Source organism: Agelaius phoeniceus, chromosome 1 (genome assembly GCF_051311805.1).
Source record: "Agelaius phoeniceus isolate bAgePho1 chromosome 1, bAgePho1.hap1, whole genome shotgun sequence".
NCBI classification, from domain to species: Eukaryota; Metazoa; Chordata; class Aves; order Passeriformes; family Icteridae; genus Agelaius; species Agelaius phoeniceus.
This window is the reverse complement of record NC_135265.1, coordinates 95,993,237-96,016,816: the sequence shown is the minus strand read 5'-3', so window position 1 is coordinate 96,016,816 and position 23,580 is coordinate 95,993,237. Positions and strand designations below refer to the sequence as shown.

Sequence of the window (23,580 nt, the reverse complement as noted above, 5' to 3'; positions counted from 1 at the left end):
AAGAAAAGAACAAGAAAAACAAGTCTCTAACATAGGTAAAATGTACCATATATAGTAAATTCGGATGTAACATTGAACTGCAGACCAATGAAGGAAGAAAAAAAGCACAAAAGGTGCTGGGAAATATATGAGTACAACCTTAAGTGGATCCTAGAGGAGGAAGAGGAGGAAGAAACCAGCACCACCCTCACGATATTTATCCCATTGAAGAATTCTGAATGCTGTTGCCTGACCATACCCACTCCCCCCCAGGCCGAAGCCATTGGCCCAGAGGAACAGTGGAAGAGTGAGAGGGACACCAAGGGAAAGGGGGAGAGTCTACACCATGTGTACATAATAGTTTTGACTGTACTATTATTACTGAGGCTTTCCATAGATAATTTTGAAAAACAAACAAACCTGCAGAATAACAACTTTTCTATTATTCTGATAAGATTTCAGTTACATGAATGCTAAATTATTTTCTTGGTTAAAGCTGGAGTCAGAGTTTGGTTTAAGGTTGGATTCATAGCTCAGGTTTGGAGAGTTTTTCCAGAAGAGCTTGGGTTGCAAAAGGACTGTCAGGTGTGGCTGAGCTAAACCCATGTCATTCACTGTAATCCCTCCACATCTGTGTAATCCCTCCACATTTGGTACACATCTTTGCATGTATCCCCAACTCCAACAAAAACACTGATCCCTGTTCAGTGATCCTGTGCAGAGGCAAAGCTCAGCAACCATTGCAGGCACCAGCTGACTACTTAACCTACCACCACCTTTTTTAACTTATCAGTTGCCTTGTTATGTCCCAAATTCCAGCTGTGGCCAGGTTGTGGGTAAGGATGATGGCTCAGGCTTGCAGACACCTGTGAGTAGCAGTAGGCTGGATCTGAATCCAACTAGTACCACCAGCACTGCACAGCTTCCCAGCTGCTCTGCTGCTTCTGCCTAAATCTGGAGGCTTGGAAGCTTAGTAAAGGCTGATGCTGGGCCAACAGGCAGGGAAATGGAGAGAGGCTTCCTATGGAGACCCCAAAACAGCTCACTGTCCCCAAAGCAGTCTCAGTTTTCCCTTGGACTTCCTGATCTCTGGTGGCTCTGAACTTGGCTTTGGTCTGAAGGAATACATAACTCTGAACATTTTTCCTTCCAATTTGAAAACTGGAGCTTGGCAATGGCTCTTAGGCAACAGAAATAGTTAATTAAGCTGTGAACTTCTGAATGAGGTTGTCATGTAACAGGGTCAATTTAACTCTTTTGCCTTGGACTCTGTCCCGAGGCTGTTGCCTTCACATAGTCCAGAAGGACACAAAGTTCAAGTAAACAAAAGATTATTGGTCTGCTTTGGCAACTGGGAAGGACAGGAGAGATAAATTAAACTGCCTGGATAACCATAAAAAGATTGATTGTTGCTACTAGTGCGGGGATAGAGAAAGGATAAGAGGTTTACCCAAATTTTGTGGTGACAGAAGATAGAAAAGACAACAAGAACAAAGCCTTTTCCACTTGTATTTATATGAAAATTATTCAGCACATAGACACTGAGTTAAAAAATTTATTGAACATGTTAGAGGAAAAAGTTTCTTATAATTTCTTCTCTTTTATAAAAAGAAATTAAAACCAAATGTGAAGACCATGCTTACTAAAAAAAAGATGAATCACTTTATATTTTTTCTGTTTATACTCTCCAGGTTTAAAAATAATTTTCTAAGATTAAAACTTTTTTTGACCCATCATTACCCTGAAAAAAAACAGATCTTAAGGAGGCTTTCCAGTTTTTTTAATCATTAAATGCTTTAGTAAATAGTAATTTTTTTACAGAACAAAAGACAACTCTACTGTGATTCAAAATGTTAGTTTCATTATGTCACTGCAGTTAAGCCCACAGCCTGACATAACTATATTCCTCATCCCCACAGAAAACCTTTCTGACTGTTAATCAGCTTAACAAGACTCCTGCAAGGATCCCAGCATATGGTCCCTTAGCACAACTTGGTGATGCCCTGCTTCTGAGGTCACTGAATTTCTCCTCATTAACATCTACTTGCGTGACACAGCTGATCCTGGCTCATCTTCAAAAGAACCCCTCAAAGCCCTCAGGGAACTGTTTGCTCTGAGAGCTTAGCAGCCTTCAGAGGTGCCTGTGGAAGGAGTGTTGCAAATAAAGTCACACTAGCAGGAAAGGAAGGGTTACGCTGTCACACAAGAGGCAGCCTGGGCCATCACCCTTGTGACCCAACCTGCTACAGCCAGGTGTGTTTAAAAACCTTCAGCTGTAGCTTTGAAACCCTTGGCTACAGAGGAGTCAGTGAATGCCCTCAGCCAACACACCAGGCTGGCAAGGAAAACACACAATACATGATATGAATTTTCTGTGGTGGGTGTGCAGCGCTTTTTCCTCCTCTGAACCGCGACTTCTTAAAAACAACAAAATCCACTAGGAATGTAAGCATCTTCCAAATCCTCCCCTGGACACAGACCAAGGCCCTCCATGGCTCAGAGCCCTGTTACTTCAGCATGGTCAGAGGGAGTTAGCCTGAACTTATGGTCAAGAAGCATTTCGACCAACATTTATTAATAGCAGTTGCCTTCTGCCTCTGCCTAATTTAACATTAAAGGCACAGCAAAACTGGGGAAGTGGGACTGAGCGGGATGTTTATATAGATCCCCCAGCTGCCCCTGCCCATGGCATGCTCTGCATCACCCTGCAGGGGACAGAAAGGCTTTGAAAGAAGAAAACACTGCAGCAGAACTCACAAAAGCCATGTAATCCCATATGGTATAGATGTGCAGGAAAAAAACTAATGAATCAGCTCAACCTCTTAGAAAACCTTTTGTTCCTTACTGCTCACATTGTCTGGCAACAAACCAGCTCTATGTTTGGGCTGAGTTCTTTGTCTTGACTGTATTTTGGCACAGCTACAAAACCCAGGCACAGGTTTTTCTCCACAGGAGAAGGCATTAAGGACTCAAAAGAATGTGAGAGAGACCTAATCATTCTCAAGTAAAAGTGTGACCAGAAGTTTTCAAAAAGAACTGTTCAGTTCTCAGTACCCAGAGATGAGCAGCTAAGTCTGAGAATTTGATTTCTAGTGAGAGCCTTTTTCAGTTGTTTACATATATTTCCATACAGGCAACTAGATAAACAATTATCCAGATTTCAGCAGCACAGAACAATAATCCAGCTAGGCTTTGGCATTAACCTTAGGACTGACTTTAGCTCAGTGAATCTGTTTACTTTGCTCAAGTGTTTCTAATAAATACTGCCTCTCTTTCATCTCTGTGCCTCTAAGAAGTGCAGCTACTTTGGCACTAGGTTTCAAGAAGGTTGGAGTATTAATGGAAGAAGGGGGTGAAGGTGATCTTGTTTTACCAGCACAAGGCATCTTGTGAATGCAGTTTCACTGGTACAAAATATCTTCAAACTGAGCCAATGGTGCCCATTTCAGAGGGACCAGCCTGGTCAATGCAACAAAGCACTGCCAAAATGCTCAGCATGAGGATGTGCTCTGGTGTCTGAGGAGGCTGCAGCAGCCCCAGCATGGCAGCTTAGCTCAGTACAGGAGCAACACGGGAGGGAGCAGTCAGACAGGAGGACTATCACTGCCCAAAGGTAACTTCAGAGTTCTTCTGCAGCTGAAAATCAGCACCAGTGAAATGTTGCAGGACACTCAGAAAGTGACATAAGAAAAGCAACTCCTATTTATTGAGAAGAGTTTCTAGGAGTTTTCAAATCCATGATCATTGTCTTTGACGTCCATTGCCTGGAGCAAAACTTACTTTCATTTTACCAATTAAAAACTGTTAAAAGTTCACTTACCTTCCTTATTTTTTTTCTATTGCCAGCAATTTAAAGAGCCCTGGTGAGTCCCATGCACTTTTCTATTTTTCTATCATAATTCTAATTGCTGAACTGCCTTGTGACATGTTAACTCATAATATAATTAACAACTAGAGGACCTTTTGGATGCAAACCTCAGTATCTGAAGTGTTGGCAAACCTTCTTTTAGTCTTTAGAGTGGAAATCAAATCAAGTTCTCACCTTGCAAAGCCACAGAATGTACCCCATGAAATTTTTATTATTAGGGCAGAGAAATAAAATGCATATACTCTGACTTGGGCACATTAAATTGTAATAAGAAGGCTCACACTATTTCATTAAATGGAGGAGCTGGGAGGTGGATGATAACCAGGGTACATGGTGTATATATATATATATATATATATATATATATATATATATATATATATATATATATATCCAATCAGGTCTGAGCCACCTAAACAAAACTTGGTTTGATACTGTTTTCTGTTTATGCTGCTTATAGTGTAACACATTGACAAAGGCTAATTTTGTTGTACACATATGAGACAAAATTTGTCATATCCTGAGCAGCTGCTTGTGGCCTACACATGACTGATTTATGCCACAAGATGCTAAAAGTACATATACCTAAGCAAATGTGTTTCTGGAAGAAGACTGTTCTTTTTCAGGGCATTTTGATGGCACTTTGTTGCATGGATGAGGTAGATCTCTCTAAGATGAACACTTGCCTGATTTTAAAGTGTCTTTGAAGTTTTTAAATTAAAAATAGAGAAAGTATATTTATTATATACTTTGGATATATTTTTGTGAAAATCCTGTTTCCTTCATGATATTCCTAGTCACTGATCTCCAGAGTTAATATCTAAGCCAGGATACAACCAATGAATAATAGAAATCATGATATTTGTATGACATTTTCAAAATCTGTAAGTCCTTTTTCATTGTGTTAATAAAACAAGTATTAAAGTAAATTTAGCTTTTGTGTTCTAATAGCATTGTACTAGTGGATTCAAAATGAGAGTATTAAGGGAAGTTTTCCCAGAAGACATTTCCCAGAATTACCAGAGTGTTGTGTGCCAGAAGAAATAGGATGCTGACACACAGTCCCTTGGCTTGCTTTCCAATAGCACTGCACAGCTCACAGCTGCAGTGCCTCACAGCGCTCACACGCCGGGGCTCAGCCCCTGCTTAGCTCCAAGACAAAGCTTCTTGTCTTAATTCATTCCATACTTCCGATTTTTAATTGTGCTGCTAGTTTACTTAGTAAACAAAAGACAATCTAACAGATGTACAAATTTGTATTTATGAGGGAATTTACACTCCTCTGTTTGCTTGCAAGCTGCATTGCTGCATTGCTTTTCAACAGCATTACTGGAACTCCTGAGCATTCCAAACAAAATCAGAATCTGTTTGCCCAGGGTTTTCTTTCACACACGAAAGTGAAGTCCCTGAAACAATGGATTTAAAATATGTGGATTTTTAAAGTATAAAAGGAATGTAGTTTGGTGATTTTTTTTTTTAACTCTATGCTGCTTTGGTATTCTTTTTTAATTTCATAACCGCAATTGGAAGTAGGAAGGCCATCTATTTTTAAGGGATTCATAATGAGCTTGTGATGACTTCAAGAACAAACTGAAAGGTTCCCACATGAAAGTGTGTGACAAGTCTGGAGCTGCATTCTCATGCTTCATGCAAGCCAGAAGCGAGGCCCAGCAGAAACCAGTGAGGTTACGCCTACAGGAATGATGCAGACTTATCCAAACTCACTCTAAACTAGGCCAGAGTCTGCCCAGGCCGTAAAACTTTGTCCAAGAAGCAGGATAAATATGCAATCAGTCCATCCGTCCCAGTAGAAACAACAATGCTGGATTCATAGCAGAGAGGAGAGAGTAAAAATCTCTGCACTTAGCAGTTAGGGCACAGAGCTCAGAAAGCAGATTGTAGACAACAGTCCTTGTTTCACAGGCTGTTTTCCTTTTCTTCAGCCACCCTTCCTGCTCTTCCTCACCTGCAGACACTTATTTGAAGACACCAATTTACTAAATGAAAAAGTATAATTTTTTTTGAAGAGTCTGATCATGTAGATGTGTGCTATATGTGATCTGAGACACAATCCCAGATCAAGACTCTCGTGGGACCTTAGGGCAGGATAATCTTGTCTACCCAGGCTGGAATATCCAATAGATCCTGAGCTTCTCCAGCCTGTGATTGTCTTGCCTCCAGCTAAGGTGCAATAAATTATCTTGCAAGCAACCAAGACTAAGAGCAGCCCACCACCAGGAGCTGCCTGAGAGCAGCTAGTTAGCTCCAAGTCTGCACACCCCAGCTTGTACTCTAGTAACTTGTTCATCCATATCCTCATGCCTAAAGGTCTCACCATGACAAATAAATATATAAAAAACAGCATTCTCAAATGTCTTTGTGACTTCCACAGGATCAAAAAGTAATTCTACAGAATCACCTAAAATTAAAACAAGGTTTTCTCATTCTGACCCTGGAAGCCATGACTGCTCAAATATGAATTTCCCCTGAGTGTTTTTGAATTGCTTGTCCTCCTCAGACTGATACAGAGAATGTTATCAACTGCAGCACTACTCTGAAAATGGATCCAAATAAATACAAGCTGTGAATCCACTCAGTTTACAAGTGAAAGGACATATTATTTTTGTTTCCAGGGACCAGCCCACCACCCTGCTTCTAAGGCTTCTAAAGCAGCAGGTTAAACTCTTCTTTCATGTCTACCCTCAAGCACCTACCACCTTTTATGGATATCTCTGCGAGCCACGTTAAGATGAGTGATACTAAAAGCATCAACTGCCTTCAGAAATCTGTGACAGGAGAATGATGTTTCCTTTTTGAAAAAAAGTCACTTAGGAAAGCACACCCCCTGCTTGGCTTACCTTTTTCTCTCTATTCATGCCCTCCTAAACCTTGAAGCAATTTCCAGAACATATTTCCCACTGCTGAGAGGTAAAACACCTATTAATTTCAAAAAATACATGGCTGTTTTTATCCAAGACCTAAATAGGTAGGACTACAGAGACACAGTAGTGCTCTCACCCTGCAACAGGATCAATCAGGTTTATCCACAACAGGGTCTGTGGAAAAAGTGAAAATTTCTGTGGTAGTTGTGCCACTGGGCACAGTTCCTGGACTCTGGAGGTTTGCAGGAGTTCTCTGGTGTTCTGCTCAGAAACACCAAAAAACCTTCCCTGAGGCTTTCCTGTGCATGACTCTTCTGGCCTGACAGTGCTACTTTGTGTGAGCACAACTGACAGCCACGGGCAGTACTTAGGCCATGTCTGCCTAAGTGCAGCAAACTGTTCAGGTATAGGCATAGGAATTATACTACACAGGATAAAAGTAAAAATCTACTCCTTTACACCTGAGACTGCAGTGCAATTGTGTTTATTCTGAGCTTTGTTTTAGCAGAATCAATATGTACCATTGCATGTTCCCACTTTTAGAAAATCACATTTTATATCCCCACTTTTAAAAAATTTCCAAAGAAAATGTCAAGGATTGCTTTATGCACACTCCTACATGTAAGAAGATTAAGAACAAGTCTAACTAGTTTTTAGAAAGAATAGAAAACCCAGCATTAATCATCTACCAAGATCCAATGTTCCAACATTTTCTCATTAATTCATGTGCTTGTCTGCCCACCTACTTAAAACCTCAAAATATTTCAACACATAATGAATAAATCACAGGGAGGAATGTAATAAAGTATGAAAGTAAAATAGAATTCAAATATGTCATCCATCAGTTACTAGCTTCACCATAGATGTGGACAGGCATTTGAGCAAACCATAGAGGAGCATGATTTTCCTCCTGCTCCTTGTTCCTTCTATGCCAATCCTGAAATACTTTTCTATATTAAAAAAAATGCTGTAATACTGTTAATAATATTCTGTATGTTTTGTGCACACTGATACAGCTCATTCATTCCCAGTGAGTTTCAGTTAAGTCATTGCCAGCCTTGCAGAAAATACAGGAACAGTTTTGCTTCAAATGCCCATGAATTTATTAACAGTTTTACCCTCAGTAGTCAAACATACAGAAAATAAAAAATAGCATTTTTTTAAAGAAAATTTATCATCAGCTTCCATTTGCCTATCTTTCACCCCCTTGCCAACTTCCCTCTAGCATCCTATAAAATCCTGACAGCAGCACGATGGCCAGGGAAAGGCACTGGACCAGCGAGATGGAGCAAGGAAGCCAGAGAAAGGAACAGCACACTGTTTTTTCCTTGTCATCTCAGAGGAGCAAGTGAACAAGCTGTGCTGGCTTTACTCCACAGACACCAAGAAGCAGCCAAGGCCATCTCCATTTAAGGGGGACCTCCCCACCACTGTGCATTCTTGTGAACAACAGAGGATAGGAAAATAAAGGCCAAAAATCCAATGTCCCAATAATTTAAGGCAGTGTAAACATTACAAGGTTGTACAAGTAGACAATAAGACAACTGATTTAAAGCATCAATCACTAAAAGCCAGCCTCTTAAAAAAGAAATAGTATTTATTGTCAGATAATTAGAGCAAATACTTTCAGATTGGATCTGTGGACAAAGGATTTTCTTCTGAGAAGAAAGCAGACTGTCAATTATTTTCTTTTTGCTGTCAGACTGTAAAAACATTGACTACCCTTAATTCACTTGCTTTTACAATAGCCCAGTCATTAATTCCTCACCACACCTATATGTATTTTCTCTTCTATTCATACTCAAAAGCTATAGTCATCTATATGACACCTCTATGGAAAGCAGCTCTAACCTGAAGAGTATTAAAAAGGAAGATAAGCCTGATAATTTTTCTAGTTTAGATCTATCTCCATTTACATTTTAAAACCCAAAAGGAAAGTGTATCTCTGAGGAACAACTTGTATCCACACCGTTGGAGGGGAGTGCACATCTACATTAGCATTTTTACTTGTATCAGTTATTGAAGCCTGCCTACTTATCTGTACTCACCATGCTTCTGGTTCACATTGTGGAAATTCCCTGCACATGCCAGCTTGAATACTTTTAGATGGGACTGAGCTTCCACAGCTACTCCAGGGAATTGCATAAATATCCAGTATACAGGGCTGAAATAGAGCTACATCATATTAAAACTCCAAAATACACAGCATGGGAAAAAAAGCATTTCACAGCAAGTGTTTCACATTACAGATCCATTTTAATTGCACTGCTCTGTCTGCTGATGTGGATGTACTTATCTGTCTGAAATTCTTGGAGGGGGAAAGCTAAGCTTTCTAAAGTTGCCCTTTTTTTTTTTTTGCCTTGCCTACATCTATGGGCTCAAGTGTTGTTTTAAAAATTCAACTCGATTTGTGATTCTAAATACTCACTCCAAGTTCTATCCTTTTTAAAGGTTATCTAGAAAACTACCAATAAAGCTTGAAATTTTGAACTCTGTTTCATCACATTCAGAGGGAAAGCCATGGACAAACATGGACAAAAGTTAGTGCCTGATATGAAGCTGATGGGAGCTATTTTAAGTGCACTTCTGAGAAGTGCCCCAGTAGGACATCCCTTTCAAGGCCTTCAAAGAATTTGGAAATGAAGGTGTTTGAGACAGCAGGTGTAACCAATTAAACTTTTATTCATGATCATTTACATATGACTAAAAATGTTCACTACAAAATGCAAACTTATAGTTATCATGTATTCAGCAGTAAAAACAGTTGCCTCTTCATAGTAAAGCACCAAAGCACATAACAGAAGAGTCAGAAATGGATTTAATTTATCAGTTTTTCCCCTCACAATGTACTTGACAAAGCTGAAGATTTTATCGAAGGCTAAAGTTCCAGAACGAATTCTACAGTCACCTGAGTGTTTGGCAGGAACAGTACTATTTAGTAGCAGTTACTTTTTTCTGCCTTTTTTCACAAAAATGAGACAGAGATAATTAGGCCAAACATTGAGTTTCATTTCACCTGAATTTTTCAACAGGAGACAAAGAATAGTTTGCTAGTAGGAGTACCTACAAAAACTATAAGAGCAGTTGTCAAAAAAAATGGAAAAAAAACCAGCTCATTATAGCTGATTGGTAGGGCCCAATCCACTTCCAGGCACCTATAACTCCACTCAGTTTTACTCATTACATTTAACTTGCATTTCATTCATACTACATTTAAAAAGACAACATGATTTTTTTTTTAAGTTAAGTTGTGTACATGTACACAGTTTTGGTAGTTTCTTAAAGCTGTAAAATCTCTAAGTAAAGAGAGTCCTAATAACCCTATTACAGATTAAAGAGAAATAACCAGAATCAGTGTTACATACAAAATAATATTCTACCACAGAAACCAATACAGTTATCAAGTAACTCATTAGAGAATAAAAGTGTTATACAAAAAGAGAAATGGTGCCTTTTTATCACTTCACAGCAGCATATAAGAAGGCAACATTAAGAAAAGTGCACAGCAGAAAAAGAATTGTTTCATTTTCTGAAAAACTTGAATTTTTCTTCAGACATCAGGCTTTTCTCCAGGAACATATTGGGTTAGGATTGCTTATATTTTCTTCCAGAGAAGGTATTCTCTTCTTGCATCACTTCTCAGTAAGGCGCTTACTCCGACATGTAGGAACGATACATCAGGGCCACGATAATCGCTGCTATTGCTGGGATCACCCAGTTGGACCACGAACTAAAGGGAAGTTTTTGAAAAAGCAGTTTAGGAAGTGACAAATAGCAAGTCAGGGGAAAAAAAAAAAAAAAGTCATTGCTTAAAGAAGTCCTTTCTAGCCACTCCAACAAATACTTCAAATTCAGGGCAACGTAACACCTGGATTGGCCAGTAATTCTCCAGACAAGGGAAGAAGCTTGTACAGTAAGGCTTTGTACTAAAGCTTACAAAGAAGTTTGCTTACTAGAGAAGAGTAAAACCCTAGGCGCATTTAAAGTCATGGTGTGCTGCCCAGAATGTCATTCATTCAAAAGCTATTTAAGAAGCAGCATCACATGACTCTTCTAAGCACCCAAACCCCCCACCCAGAGGGTCATAAAAGAGTCCTCCAAAGTTTCCACAATAGGCAATTGTGAGCAGGATAGAAGTCCACAAAGTTTTTGATTCAGTGGTATTCCAAAGTGTTTTGCAACCCCCTCCCAATTCTGACATATCTTCCTTCTTACACACAGAATCCTCTTATTTCCCTTAGATGCAACAGCAGAAGCAAATTTTAAAAGCAAGGCATCCATGTCCATAAAATAGTTGGCAATGGCACTAAGAGTCTTCCCTTCATGTGGCAGACTCCAGAAATAAAGGCCTGTGCCAAACAAACCATTTGGTAGATACTGACACCTGCCAATATGAGAGAAGTATCTACCTAGCAAGCTGCCACACTTGTAAAGTGGCACATAGATGCCAACTTGGACTTTACAAAGAACAGAAATTTTCATGCACCACCCCCTGATATCTCAGCTTCCAGCAGATAAAAGCTATTCAGCTTTTTAACCTTCAGAAAATTATGAGGAACTTCAAGTTTGACATCAGATGTCATACTGTACCTGGAAGTAGACTGAACAGTGGTAATAAGAGTTTCCTGGAAAGCAAAGCATAAGAAGATATTTACTTCAGGAAGACAAACCTCTCCACCTTAACTAGCCCCATAGTTTCTCAAAACTCATCAAATGAGACTAATCCAGAAACAACTCAGTGCATGCATTTGGGAAGCATTTTCTCCTAATTCCTACAGCAGCTCTAAACCTTGTTGTATTACAAGCTAGCTGGTAGCAGTTCCTGTAGCTAACATTGCATCAAGTTCCTAAAACATTATCAAATATTTTGCTGCAAGTTTTCTATGAAGCTGACTCCAACCTTGGGTTACATTTGAAAAGTTTCAGTCATCTTCAAGACAAAAATCCTTTCCTTGACTAAAATCAAATTGAACAAACTTGGAATTAATTCACAAATATGTTTTATATCAAAACTACATAAAGAAATATACTAATTTACATCTACAAGGCTTATTAAACTCAGGGGTTTTAGTGTGGTATTTCAGATTGTGTAAGAATCAGTCAAATTTTTATAGCTGTTCCTGATGCTAATTTGGACTTGTTCTGTTTCCACAGAAAAAGCAGCACTACAAGGCCAAATACCAGCTGGGTACATGTGCACAATTTATATGAATACTTATTAATTTGAGTAACACTACTTATGTATGACCCTAAGTTTATTTTAAAAATCCAAGCATTAAAACCCTACCTAAATTTAGTGGTGCACAATCCATCACTGCAAAATTACTTGCTTTGGTACCAGAACATTTGCAATAAATTTAAAGAAAGAAAGATTTTGCTATAGTATAATGCCATTACACTTAGTAACCCCCAGGTATGAAGCCACACAAAGAAAATAATGGTTAAGGGAAAGAACAATTTGAAGCAGTATCAACAGGTCTAAGATTTAGAACCTGAAACATCACACTTAAACTGAATTATTTCTTTTTCTGGGGGTGTACCATTCAAACACGGACAGTATGTCACTGTTTGTAATGCCCAAAAGACACAATGTGGCATTTCAAGAAACACACTTACTGCTGGTTTCTGAAGCTTGGATCTATCATCCTGCAAGAGAAAAGAGCAAGGAACATTTAGACAAAATCTGAAGCACTGAAAACCAAACCAAATTCACACAATTTATCACTAAATTCAGTTTGCAATTCATTCTGTTAATGGGTAAATATTTTTCCCTAGGTAAAAACAGACTTGCAAGAGAGCAGATGTCAGTGATTGATTTTGAGCTAACATAAACAAGATCACTTCCTTAAATAATACTTCCCAGTATGCAAGGAAGAAGTGAAACCTGAGCCTCCAACAAATTTCATTATTCTTTGTGCTCATGTTTTCACCTCTCCTGTGTCTCTGGAGAGTACATAACCTTAGCTTATACATTGACTGCAATCATATTGATTCTGCTTACTGTACTTTTACTATCAGATAAAGTCAACTAACTGGTTGTGCCAATGTCCACTGGACCAAAGGTCCCAAAATCTAGGGATCTTTCATAAACTCTTAAGTTCTGCTTGGCACAGTCACATCCATTACAAAAAAGGCCCAACAGTATATAAGCCTGTCAGTGCTGTGTCTGTACATAACACTACCACACTGTTTGTTTCACATCAAGTGAAAACAGGCACTTGCCAAACAAGGAACAACTGGACTGATACACATGTTAAGAACAACATTAGTGGCATCACAAATAGATGGCAAGCCTGCAAAGCCACAAAGGCACAAATGTGCATCAGAGCCAAATCACTTCTCATTAGGACAAGCTACACCAGTAATATTTATCAAGAGATGACCTGAGACAAACAAGAGCAGGAATCTTACTGTGAAATAGGCTACTCAATATAGTGATTTTTACTCCAAAACATACATGAAACAAGAGGAAAAGAGAAGAGGCAGGAGTGGGCAGTAAAGTAGAGCAGATGGGCACTCTAGCAGCCTAAACCTCCAAACAGTGATTTTCAACTATTAAGATGCAGGAGAGTTTAATTGTGGCCTAGCTGAAGGAAGCCAAGGCAGCAGCTCTGTAGCTAGAAAGAAATACTTCAAAACTTGAGACAGCAGGAAGGTGCTCATTAAAAGTACAGGAAATGGGATGAACAGTATAGAAGAGAGGATGTGACAGATGATCCAGTGGGAACTGATCATAAAAAACCCTGACAACAGCAATTGGGAACCATGATACAGCTAAAAGTGGTAGGAGACAGAGAGGGGAAGACAGAGCAAGAAACTAGAAGTTCAATGATTTTAATAACCCTTTTCTAGACATACATATAGAGCCAGGATTGCACCTTTTGATGCAGGTGGGAGCCTGAAAGATAGGTATTTACAATGGTGAAGGGATGAAAGTGGTTGTTCAATAGTCACTCTGCATAGTGGCATAGGAAAAGGTCTAGACATTCTGACAATCCAACCTTCAGCGTTACAGAGTTTCATTATAAAGCTGACAGTGTATACCAGAAATGACACAATTCCATGTTCTGTTTATTCAAGAACTAAGCTGTAAGGCAATTTAAATCACCAAAAGATGTGACTATCCTTATGCTACACTAATCAAATCCCTTCACATTGGGGGAACTATCTCCAACCTCCATCCACAAATAGCTGCAGGACTGACATCCAACCAAACTAGTAGTTCTTGATTTTGAAGTAATTACCAGACAAGTAACTAGATGCAAAGGCAGTATTGCAAACAGAAAAGTAAGGATACACTCATATACTCACAGGATGAAGTTCCCCAATAATAAAGGATTCTGACAGTGTCCTTGCATCTGTGGAATGGCCAACATCTTCGAAGTTCTCAGTAGCATCTCCCCCAGCTTGCTCCCTAAGGACCTCTTCACCTCCTGGGTGCTGCAAATTTTAATGAGTTTGAATTTGTTACTGAAATACATATCAAATTCTAGAAATGGAAATTTTGCATTTTTACATTTCTAAAATGAAAAAAAAAAAGCAAAATCACCTGCTGGACTTTCTAAAGCAAACATAAGCCTTTCTAAACATCTAGAGAGCTTTATGTACTTTCTGAAGCCAAAACCAAGGAAGCTAAGTCTCTATGTCATTGGCAAAGAAGCAGTAAGAGGCATTATCCCTTGCAACTAAAGCACTTAGAAAGTTGTGTAGGAATCAGTCTTTATTTTAACAGCACAACTATCATCTGAAGTTACATTCTGTGTTTTCACTTCTTTGGGAAATGAAGCAATATATACTTTATACAGCAGAAGGATAAAAGCCAAAAGGATATTAGCTGCAGCAAGAACATTCCAGGAAGATAAAAAAAATCTGTTCACAAGATGTGAATCAAGCATTGGCAAAACGAGCTGGCAAGGTGCTAAGGAATCTGACCTTCTAATTAATCCTGGTTTGAGCAGGGAGGTGGGCCAGATAAGTTTAAGGGTCCTTTCCAAAACAAATTATGGTACAAATATCAGGAGAGCTCCTTTGGAAGTGATTAAGCACAACTGAAAGCTCACTCAAGACCCTAGAATAGCAATTTGGTTTTCATAGACTATGGAATCCCAAAACCACATTGTTGATAAAACCCCTGAGATACAGAGAAGTCATGTCTCCCAGGATCTTCTAATACCTCAATCCATCACCATTCCCTTAACATAAGCCCCTGCTCTCCATTAACTTTTATTCTTCCCCAGGATGCACTTTGGGGGTTTTATGAAGTACATTTTTATCTATCAAATAACTCTGCTTGAATATACTGCAAGATCTATCACATCTTCTAGTTCAGTGCATTTCCTCAGCTGCCAGTTACTTGTTATGTAACAGGTAACACACCACAAAAATTTGCCACTCAACTTTCAAGCAGGAAAGTGTTACATAAACATTGGGAATGATTAGGTAAACAAGTTAAAAGCACTTATTACTACTGCCTTGGATTAAGGCAACCATGGAATAGATATTAGCACTTTACCAGTAGCAGAGAAGATACAAGGCTTTTGAAGCTCAGTTCAGTTTTTAATGCTTCTGAGTACAAGATATAACATTATGGAATATAGGCAAAATTTCCACAATTTAGGGTTAATCTTGTGGGGAGCACAGCTCACCAAAAAGCCCACAGGTTAAAGAAATGGCATTTCTACTAGTCTAGGCAATACAGGTTAGCACTTACTTCAAATCCTCCTATTAATCTGATATCAAAATTTCTCTTCAGACAAAACCAGTATTTTTTCATGCAGTTGAACTAAACTACTACTATGAATTTCCAGCAGTACCAGAACTCCATAACTTGATCTTCACATTAAAGGCAGACATTTATTTTAACAGATCAAGGAAGTTGAGGAGAAAAGAAAAAAACTCATCACAACACTTTTTAAAGAGCCAAGATACCACAGTTATTAGGGTAAAGGATCCCTACCATGACTAAGCAAAAGCAAGATTAAGCAACTGATAGAGAGATTAGACACAACAGCTGAGCCAAAAAAAAAGTCAGAAGGGTACAGATTATGCAAGCAACCTGCAAATATGTCATGCTCACCAAAATCCTGTCCTTGGATCCATTCTGGTAAGTATTCAGGGAAAGGACTGGACAAAAGTTGAGGGAGCACTCAAGTTCAATGCCTTGAAATAGCACTGAAGAAGCTGAACTTGGGTCTAACCAGCACTCCAAGACATTACCTCAACTAAATCTTCACAGAATTTCTTCAGCAATGTGGGTTTGGGCTTTTATACCATGCTAAAGAATTGTGCCCTGCCACGTAGAAAAACATATGTACCAACTTCAGCAGAAAAGGTGGCACAACTCCTTGGAAAACATGCTTGACAAACAAGATATCAACAAAAGGCCCCAAAGTTAAACCACCCATAAAGCACCAGCAGCATAAGCAGTATGCAAACTCCTACTCATGCACTGCAATGAACCCAAACCCCACTCATACAAGCACATAAAATACCAGTTACTCCAGCAAGTCATGAAGGTCACATGGTTTACACTACCTCACCAAAAACATTTGCCATCCAGCCAAACAAGTGGATACCTACCAACATAATTGTATCTGCATTAAAATTACTTCATGGACTACTTTAACAAACTACTTGCATGTTGCCAGCTACAGAATGATCATGTACTAACTTGTGCTCCCAAATCCCTCCCTGGTGCACTACAAAGCAATCACGTAGCAGTATGGGCAGCACCACAGAGGCACTCCAGCTTCTCTGTAGAACTAGTTTTTTGTCTAATTAGCAACTGATCCTTCTGTCTACAATACCACAATACTAGTATCAAGACAGTAACTGCAACCAATCTCTCTACCAACCCTCTGACTGCCTATCACAGATAAGCTGAAGAGGACAAATTCACCCTGACCTCTGCCACTACAGCTGGAAAACTGATATTTTTTTTTTTATGAAATGAGCAAGGCTAAGTATGGAGAATCACACACAGAATTCCAAACTGAAGCCATCAACCAGGTAATGTTAATTATAACCTACTAGACATTGATGGAAGTACTGTGAAACTAAACACTGCTTTTAGATGCCTCCTCTGCTTAATGATATGAACTTACAAACCCTCTGTAAATAACTAGTACATAATACACGCAATTAATTAAAAGATTTCGCCTCCCCTAATGAAAGGGAGCAACTGTAATGTCTCACACAAAGGGCAAGAACTGACTCTTCTATCAAAAAATGAGCATCTTTCACGGTTGGATGAGTTTCCCAAAGCTTGTTTATACAAGGCTTTTGTTCATGATTCTGCCTGGTAAAGAAAGCCTGCTACCAGAACTGCTACTTTAATGAAGATCCTCTGGACAGACCCTGGAACTGGAAAGCCCACAAGGCTATACAGATAGTGACTCCTAAACTAAAATCTTGTTGATAAAATCTTGTAGGTAAAACTGTAGTTCAGGTGAAACAAAAAAGCTTCTGATGATAAATTAAGACAGCCTAGCTCATGCCTAGGACATGGCCCATATGATAAACAGTCTAAGCTATATGCATAGCAAATACCCATACAGAGCCAGCACTAGTACAGAGCACAGATGAATTCCTAACAGCAGCACATTAGAAAGTTTTAGATAAGGCAAATATGCAGTTAATCTTGTTGCTCTCATCTGGGTCAAAAGTCCAACTCACCTCATCTGAATACCACCTTTTCTCCCCTTGCTACGGTCATGCAGATTTCTCAGTGTCATAGTTCAAGACTCTATTAAACCGTAACTACCTTAATTTGCAACTCATGTGCCCTCTCCCTTCCTATACTGAGGGAATGAAATCTAGGGTCTAATTTCACTTTCAGGAAGATCAGCAAAGGTCTCCATTAGTGACAGTCTCAAACTCAGATTTCTCTTTCTGCACTACAGGAATGAAAAGCAGAAAGGGGCCAGTGACAGAGCCAGGAACACCCAGAGAAACTCAGCTTTATTATGCAGGACAAACAGACAAATGCTTGCTTATTTCACGGGCATTTTCATGTAGCCTGAAAAGAGTCCTCCAAATTATTTCCATCATCTCTTTAAGTTTGAGGACAGAAACAGACAGCTAATGTAAAATGTCAGGAGCCTAGGAAAGAAGATCTCTCTCTGAAAGTGTGTTTTTGAAAACTATCATTAGGCTTTTAGATGAAGTGCAAATGCAATACCCAGAAGCTTGGTGCCTGCCCTGATTTCAGCTGGGATAGAGTTGCATTTTCTTCTTGGAGGCTGGTACAGTGCTGTGCTTTGGATTCAGTGATATACGAGAACAATCAGTGATAACACACTGACACTGCAGTTGTTGCTAAGTAGCCCTCACCCTAATTCAAGGGCTTCTCAATGTCCCATGCTCTGCCAGCACAAAGGTGCACAGGAAGCCAGGAAGGAGCACAGCCAGGACAGCTGATCCAAACTGGCCAAAGGGGTATTCCATACCACAGAATGTCATGCCCAGTATACCAGCTGCAAGGAGTTGGCTGAGGGCTGCAGCTTGCTGCTTGGCAATGGGCTGGGCATTGGTTAGCATCTCTTTTTGGCTCCCTTTTTATTGCAATTATTATATTTTATTTTATCTCTGTTATTAAACTGTTCTTATCTCAACCCACACATTTTATCTTTTTTCCTTAATTCCCTTCCCCATCCCACCAAGAGGCTGTGGGGAGCAGTGAGCAAGGGGCTGCACTGAGGTTAAACCCCAACAGTGCTCATTTCCTGACTTACAAAACAATTATATGCGAAAATCTGCAAGCTGTAAGTGCTAAGATGTGCTATTTCTTAAAACATTTTCAAATTCTCCTGCAAGCTTTATCAGAGCTTGAGGAAGCATTAACACTGGATTTAATCCTCAGACTGCAAGGTTCTGCAGGAACAGTTCCCATGGTTCACTGGCAGACTCCAAACGTGCCAATAAAGGCATCTTTCAATGCAAGCTGATCATGACTATAAACATGCAAGGCATTATGCTACTCATCACAACATCATCACACTGCATGAATGCAACTTATTGCCACAGAGGGGAGAGAACATTTTTCATCCTGACACAATAGAACAATATTTGCTTTTTGCGCTTTATTTGACCTGCATTACAAAACACATTTGGTGGCAGCTGTCCATTCTAGGAGAAGTTTAGGAAAACTACTATGGATGCACAAGTTCATACCGTATGAAAAAAAAAATTACCAATAATGTTTTTGCTGAATTCTTAGACCACCAGCAATTGAATGAACCTAAATAAATCTGTATTAGATCAATATTAAATGAATGCTATAGTTGGCTTCCAGAACAATAAACTCCTCATATATGTAATTATCTACAATACAGATACAGCCATGATACCCTGCTGTGAGTACACATGCCCCAAAATGGGCAAAGGGATATTCCTTACCACAGAATGTCACACTCCATCCATAGACTGGGAGGAGCTGCCTGTGAGCCACCAATCACTGCTCAGGAGCAGGCTGGGCATCAGTCAGTGAGTGGAGAACCCATACATGCTGCACCATTTGCTTCTGTTGGGTTTTATACTTCTCTCTCTCTCTCCTTATCATTACCATCATTGTTACATTTACTTTATTTCAATTATTAAACTGTTCTTATATTGACCCACAAAACTGACCTTTTTCTGATTCTCCTCCCCATGCACTGGGCAGGAGGGTGAGTGAGCCACTACATGGTACATGGGTACTCCATAGGGGTAAACCACAAGACCTGAAGCTAAGGAAAACGTTTCCCAAATCTTCTACAACACAAGTCTGACAGCCTTTAATGACAAACACCAAAGCTTCTGGTTTCAAGAATACTATTTCTTTCCAAGATCTTTTAAATAATGCTTTCCAAAAGCTGAGGTCCCTTGATTTCTTCTCCCAAACTTGGAAAATCAAAGAACATTCAGAGATGAATATTCAAGCTATGAATTTTCCCCAACATCTGCCACTTAAAAACAAAACCAAAAAAAAACAAAAAAACCCCTAAAACAAAACAAACAAAAAACCCAACCACAAAAAAAAAAAAAAAAAAAAAAAAACAAAAAAAAAAAAAAAACCAAAGAAAGAAAAATCAAACTGACTAAAAAAAAGCAGCTGCTGGAATCTTCATAAACCCCATAGATAATATATCAAAGCACACAATTGTTTCCTTATTCAGCACTTTTTCTGTATTTCATATGATCTTTTTTAACCTTGTCCTTTAGGAAGCCAAGCCACTATGGGTCACACCATGCAATGACTCCACTCCCAACACACACATCACCATCCCCAGGCCACTTCCTATCTAACTTCAATCAAGTGTTCACAGAGGCTGACTGCTCCCCAAAGCCACACAAGTGCCACTAAACATCTACAAGCACCATGAAGACACAACTGCTGGACAGAGGGAGTACACCCTTTAACTACTGCAATGGAGTGAAAAACAGCACCACACTTTCACTTATTAAGCACAAGAGCATCCAAAGTGACTTCAATATTGAAGCACAGTAAAGTTTTCAACTTCATCATTAATAAGAAAATATTTCCATAGGTTAATGCAGTAGCTGAAAAGATGGCTTATTGTTTTAAGACACAGGACAGGTGAGCTTAGCTGCTGCTCCTAGCTCTTCACTCCCCAGTAAACTGACACTTATGTACTACTTGGGAAGAGCATGAGTGAGGTGACACTTTAGCAATCCACCCTTTTTGATACTAGTGGACTTAAATTTCAGTGGCCCACAATAAAGTCTAAAAATATGTTAAGCTTTTCTACTTGGAAAGGAACTGCAAGAAATACACCTGACAATAATAATGCCAATAATGCTATTGAAACAGCTAGCATAATCTTCAGTTGGAGTAGGGTTTACTGGATTCTGGAATGAACCAGCAAGAGGCTAGCTTCCATTTCTCCTCAGCTGTCACATGCCTCAGGGTGTCTGACAGTATCAAAAGAATTAGCATAACACTTGATAAGTTAACTAAGTACCAAAAGCATTAAAAAAAAAGGTTAAAAAGTGCCCTATGAAGTATCTTAATCAAAGAGTTCCATAACAAAAATCACCAGCACAATGAATAGTAAAATGTCAAAGAACTTTCCCCTAGGACTGTAGCTTCACCTAAAATATTTCAGGTACCTATTTCCAACAATTTCATTGATTATCTCAGAAAGTGTTGGAAATTACAGCTCAAAACCAGCCATGTTCTATTGAAAGTTGTTTAATGTGAGGTTGAAGTCTGACTTGTGCTTACCAGAGCATCCCAAGACATCCTCCACGTTGCCCAAAACCCAACTATTTCAATATTTACAAACTGAATTCTTTTTATATGCTACCAAATTATCAATGTTGGCCTAAAGGATGAAAATGAGGTTTTCTTGGAGTAATTTACACAAGGTGACGCCTCTTAATATGTACCAATTTAACCATATGTACTGAAGGAGGAGGCTGTGCAACTACTTAAACTCAAAAGCTCATTAGATCCTGGATTTTTTTTGTTCAATGTTTTTTTTCTCGGGCAGGGTTAGGTTTAGGGTTTTTCTGTGGTGTGGGTCTTTTTGTTTCTGCCTCCTCAATCTGGACAATATGTACAAACAATACAATTACGTATCAATCAAAACCACTCAAGTTCCCAAAAGCTAATTCAGTTTTGCAGAGTGCACAAAAAGCTGCATTCTCCTCCAGAGCTTCTATAATTAAATTGGCCCTGACTGCATAACTGTACAGTGGTGTCCATCACTAATGGATGAAGATGAGCAGGGGCAGAGCAAGATGAGAAATAATGAAGGAAGAGTCAGTAGATCAGTTCCATAACCTGCCTTGCTGAAAAGCCAAACAATTTGCATTGACACACAGCTTAAGAATGAAATACTACCTGTGTCAACACTGCCTTTGAAAAATCGCTTGTCAACCCTCCTTTGCAAAATGCTCAGTTTGTCCTTTGAATTGGAAGCGTCTGCAAGCACAATAATCAAGATGGGGCTACAGAACTACTGATGCTTAAAATCTGTCATCTCTCTACCCATCTAAACTGCATTCTTTAAGAAATTCATGTGAGTCTACCATACACTTATTAATTGGTTGTTTTTAGGAAGAATTTCTTCACAGAAAGGGTTACTAGACATTAAAATGGGATACCAAAAGAGGTGGCGTGGCAGTCATTATCCCTGACAGTTTTAAGGAAAGACTGGATGTGGAATTTACCACCATGGTCTAATTGACACAGTGGTATTTGGTCAAAGACTGGACGAGATCTCAGAGGTCTTTTACAACTAAATTGATCCTGTGATTCTACCTTTGCTAACTGGCAATACAGAGCAAGGGAGAAAACTCAAAATATCTAAAACCCAGCGCCATTCAATTACTGAAAAAGAAGTGGTAGTTTTATTTCTGCATTTCCACTGAGTAATGCTTTAGTCCAATAACTAAAATGCTTCGTTATTAACCATGACCATCAATGATTACACCAACTGCTGTCTGCCAGAGATCAAAAACATCAACCACTAACTGGGAGGGAAGAAATCCAACAAAACACAGTCAAAGGAACTGAACTTGCCTCTAGTGCTCTATGCTAGAGCTGGAACTGGTGCAGCTTTGTAGTACCACACTGTCTCCCCACACTGAGTGGATTAGGGCAGCTGTGAGAGCCACCCTAATTTTCTGAACCTGCCTGCCTGATGTAAAGCCACGCCTGCCATGTCCTGCAAAAAAAGACCACCCAGGGCTTAAGGCTACTCAGAATGCACTTATGCACTTATTTGGCAGACAGGAGCACAAGCCACTGTGACCAAGAGGCTTTACCAAGGACTGGATATAAGGAAGAACTTTTTTACAGTGACAGGAGGGAGGCATTGGCACAGGTTGCACAGGGAAGTGGGGAATGCCCCATCACTGGACCTGTTCAAGGACCAGGGCTGGGAGTAACCTGGTCTAGTGGAAGGTGTCACTGCCCTTGGCAGGGAGCTGGAATGAGATGAGCTCTAACGCCTCTTTCCAACCCAAACTACTTTGTGATTCTGTGACTATTAGAGTAACCCCAAGATCTGTGATATTCTGCATGTAGTGGTACTTTCCTTCCACTTTGTTCAGTTTCTTTCCTGTTCCATAATACAACACACACTACACTAGTGTGAAGAAAGGAATTGCTGACTTTTAGTTCACACGATAATATGGCTCTGGGTCCCAGCTGCGTCTTCACCTTTAATTCTGTTTTCAGCTAGCACACCAAAGCAAGAACCAGGATTCAGCCCCCCTCTTGGTACCCAAGATTCACACAGCCAGCCTGCCTACCTCAGCCCTCAATACTGACTCCAGTTTTTTCTCCTTGCCCTTATTTACTAGAAATTCAAATCCGAGAGTTTCCGGCGGGCGCGCAGTGGATGGCACCGCACTCGCGGTTTCCTCCGGCCCGAGAGGCGCCCGGAGCCCGGGCCCGCCCCGCGGCTCCTCCTCCAGGGCGCTATCGCGGCCCCGACGGCGGCTCCCGCGGGCCCGGACGGGCGGACGGGAGCCGAGGGGCCGCCAGCGATCCGGCCCCGTGGGGCTCCGGTGCCCCCAGCGTCCCGGCAACGCGGGCACCCACCTCGTCCAGGAACTTGGTAACATCGTAGATGCGGTTGTGGATGATGATCCAGGTGCTCTGGCTATTGTTGTGTTTCTGCACCTCCTCCAGCCGGTAGTAGCGGCCCCGCCACGACTCTTTCCCAGTCTCGCTGGAGCCCACCATCTCCGGTTCCGTCCCGCACCGCACGCACCACAGGCCGGTACCGCGCACAGCGCCAGGGCCCCGCCGCAGGCCCTATCACCACCCGCCACCGCCCCGCCCCTCCCGCCCTGCCGGCCTCTCATTGGCCGAGGGCAATGCCACTCAAAGCAGACGGG

The 23,580-nt window shown here is 40.2% G+C and overlaps 1 protein-coding gene across 5 annotated transcripts; it reads right to left on the bottom strand.

Annotated features, from left to right (window-relative positions):
• Positions 1-9,391: 9,391 nt before the first annotated feature.
• On the bottom strand, positions 9,392-23,506 carry CYB5A (cytochrome b5 type A). 5 transcript variants are annotated; one of them, XM_054646942.2, is made up of 5 exons: positions 23,282-23,506; positions 14,041-14,169; positions 12,346-12,375; positions 11,268-11,354; positions 9,392-10,459 (listed from the first exon to the last, which is right to left on the bottom strand). In XM_054646942.2, the coding sequence occupies exons 1-5, from the start codon at positions 23,423-23,425 to the stop codon at positions 10,325-10,327; spliced, it is 525 nt and encodes a 174-aa protein (XP_054502917.2). In that variant the 5' UTR covers positions 23,426-23,506; the 3' UTR covers positions 9,392-10,324. The 5 variants fall into 5 exon arrangements, with proteins under 5 accessions (XP_054502917.2, XP_054502942.2, XP_054502950.1 ...); XM_054646967.2 differs by having other exon boundaries at positions 11,320-11,354; positions 23,282-23,499; XM_054646975.2 differs by lacking the exon at positions 23,282-23,506 and adding an exon at positions 16,309-16,480.
• Positions 23,507-23,580: the final 74 nt, after the last annotated feature.

Excerpts from the sequence above, each read along its gene's own strand:
- CYB5A (XM_054646942.2), bottom strand. The coding sequence starts at position 23,425 with ATGGTGGGCTCCAGCGAGACTGGGAAAGAGTCGTGGCGGGGCCGCTAC. Across the intron at positions 12,376-14,040 it reads TTATTGGGGAACTTCATCCT|GATGATAGATCCAAGCTTCA; the intron begins GTGAGTATATGA and ends TTTCTCTTGCAG. Across the intron at positions 11,355-12,345 it reads CCAAGCTTCAGAAACCAGCA|GAAACTCTTATTACCACTGT; the intron begins GTAAGTGTGTTT and ends TTTGCTTTCCAG.